The sequence below is a fragment of the Benincasa hispida genome, chromosome 8 (genome assembly GCF_009727055.1).
Source record: "Benincasa hispida cultivar B227 chromosome 8, ASM972705v1, whole genome shotgun sequence".
In the NCBI taxonomy this organism is placed as follows: domain Eukaryota; kingdom Viridiplantae; phylum Streptophyta; class Magnoliopsida; order Cucurbitales; family Cucurbitaceae; genus Benincasa; species Benincasa hispida.
Genome location: NC_052356.1, coordinates 11,035,668 through 11,042,163, shown reverse-complemented (window position 1 = coordinate 11,042,163; position 6,496 = coordinate 11,035,668). Strand labels below are relative to the sequence as shown.

The 6,496-nt window shown below is 40.2% G+C and overlaps 1 protein-coding gene and 1 non-coding gene across 2 annotated transcripts; one reads left to right on the top strand and one right to left on the bottom strand.

Moving 5' to 3' along the window:
• Positions 1-2,926: 2,926 nt before the first annotated feature.
• Positions 2,927-3,334, bottom strand: LOC120083919. Its single transcript, XM_039039825.1, has one exon. The coding sequence runs from the start codon at positions 3,332-3,334 to the stop codon at positions 2,927-2,929; it is 408 nt and encodes a 135-aa protein (XP_038895753.1).
• A 1,091-nt stretch (positions 3,335-4,425) lies between these two features.
• LOC120084254 lies at positions 4,426-4,532 on the top strand. The gene has a single exon (XR_005483619.1). It is a non-coding gene; the product is annotated as a small nucleolar RNA R71 (small nucleolar RNA).
• Positions 4,533-6,496: the final 1,964 nt, after the last annotated feature.

Genomic DNA, 6,496 nt, shown 5'->3' with positions numbered 1-6,496 from the left:
TCATTGCTTGGTGCGTTCTTTGTAAATTTTGGAATTCTCATACGCCTGTAATCTCCACTCGTCCAGCTTTAGTAGCTGAAGTTTTCTCTCTTCTCCTACAGCCTTAAGATCAAAGTTAAGTTTTTTAACTGCCCACATCGACTTATATTCCAGTTCCAATGGCAGATGACAAGTCTTTCCAAATACCAACGCATATGGTGACATGCCTATGGGTGTCTTATAAGCAGTTTGATATGCCCATAAGGCATCATCCAATTTCATGGCTCAATCCTTCCGCGATGGGTTCACCACCTTCTCTAAGATTGACTTGATTTCTCTGTTAGAAGCCTTTGCTTGCGCGTTTGTTTGGGGGTGATATGCGGTGGCAATCTTATGATGGACATTATATGTGATCAACAGTTTGCTAACAATACGATTCACAAAGTGGGTCCCTTTGTCACTTATTATGACACGTGGGATGCCAAAACGAGTGAAGATATTTTTCTGCAAGAACTTAGAGACTGTTGCCACATCGTTTGCAACGTATGAAACAGCTTCAATCCATTTTGAAACATAGTCGACAGCCAATAGAATGTATTTATGACCTTTTGACGATGGAAATGGTCCCATGAAATCTATTCCCCAGATGTCGAATAGTTCTACCTCCAATATGATGTTCATTGGCATCGCATTTTTTTCCTGAAATGCTTCCAGTGCATTGGCACTTATTGCATTTCATTGAGTATTCTCGTGCATCCTTAAATAGTGCGGGTCAGTAATACCTACATTGTAAAACTTTTGTTGTTGTGCACTGTCCACCAAAATGCCCTCCATATGGTGATTCATGACATTAAAACAATATGCGATGGAAAGCAGTTTCTGGAACACAGAGTCTCTATATCTAGTCTAGTCCCCTTTTGTAGAGATTCGGATCATCCCAGTAGTAAAATTTGCATTCATGAATGAGCCTTTTCTTTGATGGGATGTGTAGTTTTCAGGGAATTGTTTGCAGACCAAGAAGTTGACAATATCTGCATACCAAGGTAGTTCTTCAATCTTAAGCAATTTCTCATCAGGAAGTGAGGTGTTCACCTCCAACTGGCTGCGATCCACTTCAGAATTTTTTAATCGCGATAAATGGTCAGCAACCTGCTTTTCTGTTCCCTTTTGGTCGATTATTTCCATATTAAATTCTTGGAGTAAGAGAACCCATCGGATTAGTCTAAGCTTCGCATCTTTTTTGGTCATCAAATATCTTATCGTCGAGTGGTCTGTATGGAGTATCACTTTTGACCCCAACAAGTAAGGTCTGAATTTTTCAATCGCAAAAATTACCGCTAAAAGTTCCTTCTCGGTGGTGGTGTAATTCGCCTGCGTGGAGTTTAATGTTCTACTAGCATATGCGATGGGGTGTAACATTGTTTTTACTTTTTGTGCCAAGACTGCCCCCATCTTATATCCACTGGCATCGGAGATCTGTTCGAATGGCTTTGCCCAATCAGGTGTGATCAGAATTGGCGCTGTAGTAAAAGCGTCCTTTAGTGTTTTGAATGCAATGAGGCAGTGTGAATTAAAATCAAAAGGTCTATCAGCTTCCAACAATGCATTCAAAGGTCGAGCGATTTTGGAGAAGACCTTCACAAACCTTCTGTAAAACCCCGTGTGTCCTAGGAAACACCTCAAAGCTTTCACATTCGCTGGAAGTGAAAGTTTTTCAATAGCTTCAATTTTTGCTTTGTCCACCTCTAACCCATTCTTTGAAACCTTGTGTCCGAGCACAATTCCTTCTTTGACCATAAAATGGCACTTTTCCCAGTTCAACACCAGGTTAGTTTCTTCACATCTTTTCAGTATTCTCTCCAGGTTTTGCAGACAGCTTTCATATGTTTACCCATAGACTGAGAAATCATCCATAAAGATTTAAACGGAGAAGATCGCCATCATACACCTTTCAAACGTACTGGGAGCATTGCATAATCCAAAAGGCATGCGACGAAAGGCGAACGCTCCATATGGACATGTGAACGTGGCCTTTTCTTGATCCTCTAGTGCGATCATAATTTGGTTATAGCTTCTGTACCCATCAATGAAGCAGAAATAATCATTCCCGGTAATTGGTCGAGCATTTGATCAATGAAAGGTAAGGGGAAATGATCTTTCTTTGTCACCGCGTTGAGTTTCCTGTAGTCCATACAAATTCGCCAACCTATGACGATTCTCATGGGGATCAATTCATTGTTTTCATTAGGAACTACTGTCGTCCCACCCTTTTTAGGAACACACTGCACAAGGCTGACCCACATACTATCTGCGATAGGGTAGATAATGTCGGCATCTAACCATTTGATGATTTCTTTTTTAACAACCTCTTTCATCGCAGGGTTCAGTCTGCATTGAGGTTCTATCGAGCCCTTCTGGTTTTCTTCAAGTCGAATTCGATGCATGCAATACGTCGGGCTAATACCTTTGATGTCTGCGAGCGTCTATCCGATTGCTCTAATATATTTCTTTAGAACACTGAGCAGCATGGTTTCTTTTTCTTCAGGTAACACAGAGGATATGATGACTGGTAAGGTTTTATCTTGACCAAGAAATACGTACTTCAAATGGGTTGGTAGAGTTTTAGTTCTAGTGTAGGTGGTTGCTCTAAATAGGGCTTTTATGCTTTTCTTTCTTCATCCAAATTCAGCATTTCCTCATTCTTCAATATCTCTGTTATCGCATGGCAAGTCTTTATGGATGTTGCCGCATCTTCTCTTTCTTTATTCTCTTCCTCGGACTCCCAATCTTCAATGCAAGTTTGTTCATCATCGGAATCTAATAATCCTTCTTCATCTGGGAACTTCATTGCCTTGATAATATTGAACTTGAGCTTATTTCCGTTAATGCTCATTGTGATTTCTCCCTTGTGCACATCTATTTGAGCACGACCAGTAGATAAGAATGGTCATCCCAATATAATTGGAACATCTTTATCCACCTCATAATCTAAGATAATGAAGTCTGTAGGTAGGATGAATCTGCCTATTGTTACCAAGACATCCTTTAATTTCCCTTCAGAGTGCATCAAGGATCTATCGATGAGTTGAAGAGTCACCATTGTGGGTGTTAGCTGTCCTACATTCAATCTTTTGAATATTGAAAGGGGCATTAAGTTTATGCTTACCCCAAGATCGCATAATGCTTGACCAATATAGATTCCTCCTATTGAGCAGGGTATTGTGAAACTGCCTGGGTCGCACATCTTTGGTGGGATTATAGTATTGGATTCTTGTGTCAATGCCACCGTGGTGCATCTTCCCATGCTTCTCTTCTTCGAGACAGTGCCCTTCAAAAATTTGGCATACACCGACATCTACTCTATCACTTCTATGAATGGAATATTGATGTGCAATTGTTTTAATATTTCCAAGAAGCGATGATACTGGCCTTCATCGTTATGTTTCTTTTTCAGTCTTTGAGGAAATGGAGACAGCTGTACTTTAAATGTTTCATGGTCTAAAGGCTTAGAGGTGATCGCATCTTCTGGTTCCATAGTTTTGGACTCCTTTAATTCAGACTGCGATCGAGGTTTCTTTGATTCAATCACAGGTTTCTCCTTTGACTCGGTTCTGCGAGGCTCCTTTCTGACTTCTATTATCGCCTTTCCACTTCTTAGGGTGACTGCTTAGCAGTGTTCTTTCCCTGTATTCCCTAGATTGCGTGGAAGCTCAGTTGAGCTAGGCAACGTCCCTTGGGGTCTATTCTTTAGCTCTCCTGCAATTTGTCCTATTTGAATTTCCAAATTACGGATGGATGTAGCTTAGTTTTGAAGGACTATTTCATTCTTTTCGATGTATTTCTTCAACAATTTTTCCAGGGATGATAGGGATGGTGTTTGAGAGTTTCTAGTTTGTTGTTACTGTTGTCCATTAGTTCTATGGAAAAATCCTAGCAGTCCCTCTCTCTGAGCCATGGGCTGACTACCTTGCTGTTGGTTGTTTATCCAAAAAAATTAGGGTGATTTCGCCACCCCGGGTTGTAAGTGTTTTGAAAAAGGATTGTTTTTTACAAAGTAATCTGATTGAGGATTTCATGGACATTCCTCAAAAGAATCTGATTCTTCACATACAACACAGATGGTGCTTGTTTGCTCTATCGCATTAACTTGCCCATTTCGAGTTCTTGAATTGTTTATTGTGATGCCTTGCAACAAGTTTATCATCGCATTCATCTGATTTTGTAATGATGCGATGGCACCATTACTCGCATTACCTTCTCTGGGCTTCGTTCTTTGATCGCTTTCTTGCCAATCTTCGTGGTTTTTCGAGATGTGATCAAGAATATTCTTTGCTTCATCATATGTTTTGTCCAGCAGACCTTCTACTGTTGCCGCCTTGGCAGCTATTTGTGATACAGAGTTGAGTCCATGATTAAAAAAAAATCTCCATTTGGAGGCAATCCGACAATCCATTGTGTGGGCAGTAGCATACTAGTTTCTTGAATCTCGCCCATGCGTCACTGAGCGATTCATCTCCTTCTTGCTCGAAATTGGTGATCAATTTCCTCCTTTTGGAATTTTCTGTAGGAAGAAAATACTTCTTCATAAACTTCTCCACAACTTGCTCCCATGACGTTATTTCTCCTGGTTCAAGAGAGTAAGCCCATTTTCTTGCTTTATCGCATAGTGAAAATGGAAATAACGTGAGGCGAACCTCTTCTGGGAAAATATTAGGGAACACAAAAGTGTGCAAATTTCAATGAAGCTTCGTAGATGGGCATGCGGATCTTTACCACGCCGTCCTCCAAACTGTCCTACTGTTTGTATCATTTGTAACATTACTGGCTTCATCTCGAACCTTGATCCAGCCAATGCTGGTCTCATGATTCCTGGGGAGAAATCATACAAGTTTGGTGACGCATAGTCCCAGATGGGTCTATTGCGATCATTTTTCAGTAGGATAGGATTTTCCATTATGTTGTTTTCATTTTCTACTCATTCCTCAAGTTGTTCAGCCATTCATTGAACTTTGGGTCGTACTTGAGCTCAAGAATATGTCCTTCACTCATGTGATGCTTGCTTCTTCCTTCATAGGTGGATACAACAAAGGTCGAAAGCTACAAACATCAAAGAGGTTTGATGTTAGCGCAATCTATACCGTAATCCCTGGCAACGGTGCCAAAAACCTGATGCGTTGATTTATCATGTGATGTAAGGATGTGTGGATGCGATGATCATACAAGTTTTCCTAACAAAGCCCAAGTATAAGCTTTCTTAGGGTCCTAGTAAGTCCAAGGTCAAACGCAGGGATTACTAAATAGATATACGACAGGCTCTCTGATTCTATTGCGATGGTGACAAAGAAGTAAATGGTGATTTAATTTAGATTTTCTAATGTGATGGAATTAAATGCGGAGTGATGAAAGGGTGGTGTTGTGACAAGTATGCAATGAAGGGATTAAGAAGAGATTTAGCTAGCATTTCTTAAGATTTTGTACAAGTCATGCGATCATGCTATACACAAATATTAAGCACTACATTTTTCAATGCATAATGCCACATTTCTTGTTTCTACTCTTGCTTATGCGATCTAATCCGACTCTCTCAAGCCTAGATTCTGTCTTTAGACTACTCTCTCAAGTACTCCAAATGATGAATGAAGCATACATAAGACAAGATAATCGCATAAAGTGCATAGCTTAAGTCATGCCAGCTAAACACTTCTCAACCCATTCACAAATTTAGTTACTCGTGCATGGTGTGGAGAGACTAATCATAAATTGAAATGAAGTTTCCATTTTTGCAAATAAAGTGTTGAGTACAAAAAAAAAATTGGAGTAAGAAGTATCAAGCCAGGTAAGTTTAAGAAGTATCAAGCCAGGTAAGTTATGTCTTGCTTCCTCTGGCTTTTTACACTGCTCTTATCACTTCAACTCTTTCCCAAATTGTAGAATCATACTCTCGCAAGGGTTGGGTGTCTCTCCTCTGTGCTGTTTCTGACAGTCTCTCGACCTCTCCGAAAGTAATTCCCTTCTCTCGGCTTCACCTCGCTTCCTCGCGCGCTTCCTCTGGTTTGGTAACATTGGGTATTTATAGACTTCTAGGCAAAGCAGTTCTTCTCACTAATGATTGCATGGATGGGCGGCACTAATTTCCATACCTTATTGCGCCATCTGAAAGTCACTGGAAGTTCAATGTATTTTCAACGGTATGGTCTTCAATGTCTATCAACTGTATTTCAGAATTGACTGTTATTAGCTTTACGTCCCTTCATGTTTTATTATGTTGTCACCTTTATGTAAGGTCTTTACGCGATCATCTTTGAGGTACTCTTGGATCGCAAACTCGAATGTGCCATCGCATTGTTCCTTTGGATCGCAATTTCAAACGCGCCATCGCATTCTGCCTGCATAGAATAACGCAATTTAACTGCTTTTATGCGATGAGCATTGGCGATCACAATTTCTTTTAGTTTGGCGCATTCAATCATAATATTGCCTATTTCAACATCGCTTTCTCCCATTGTTTTAATAATTT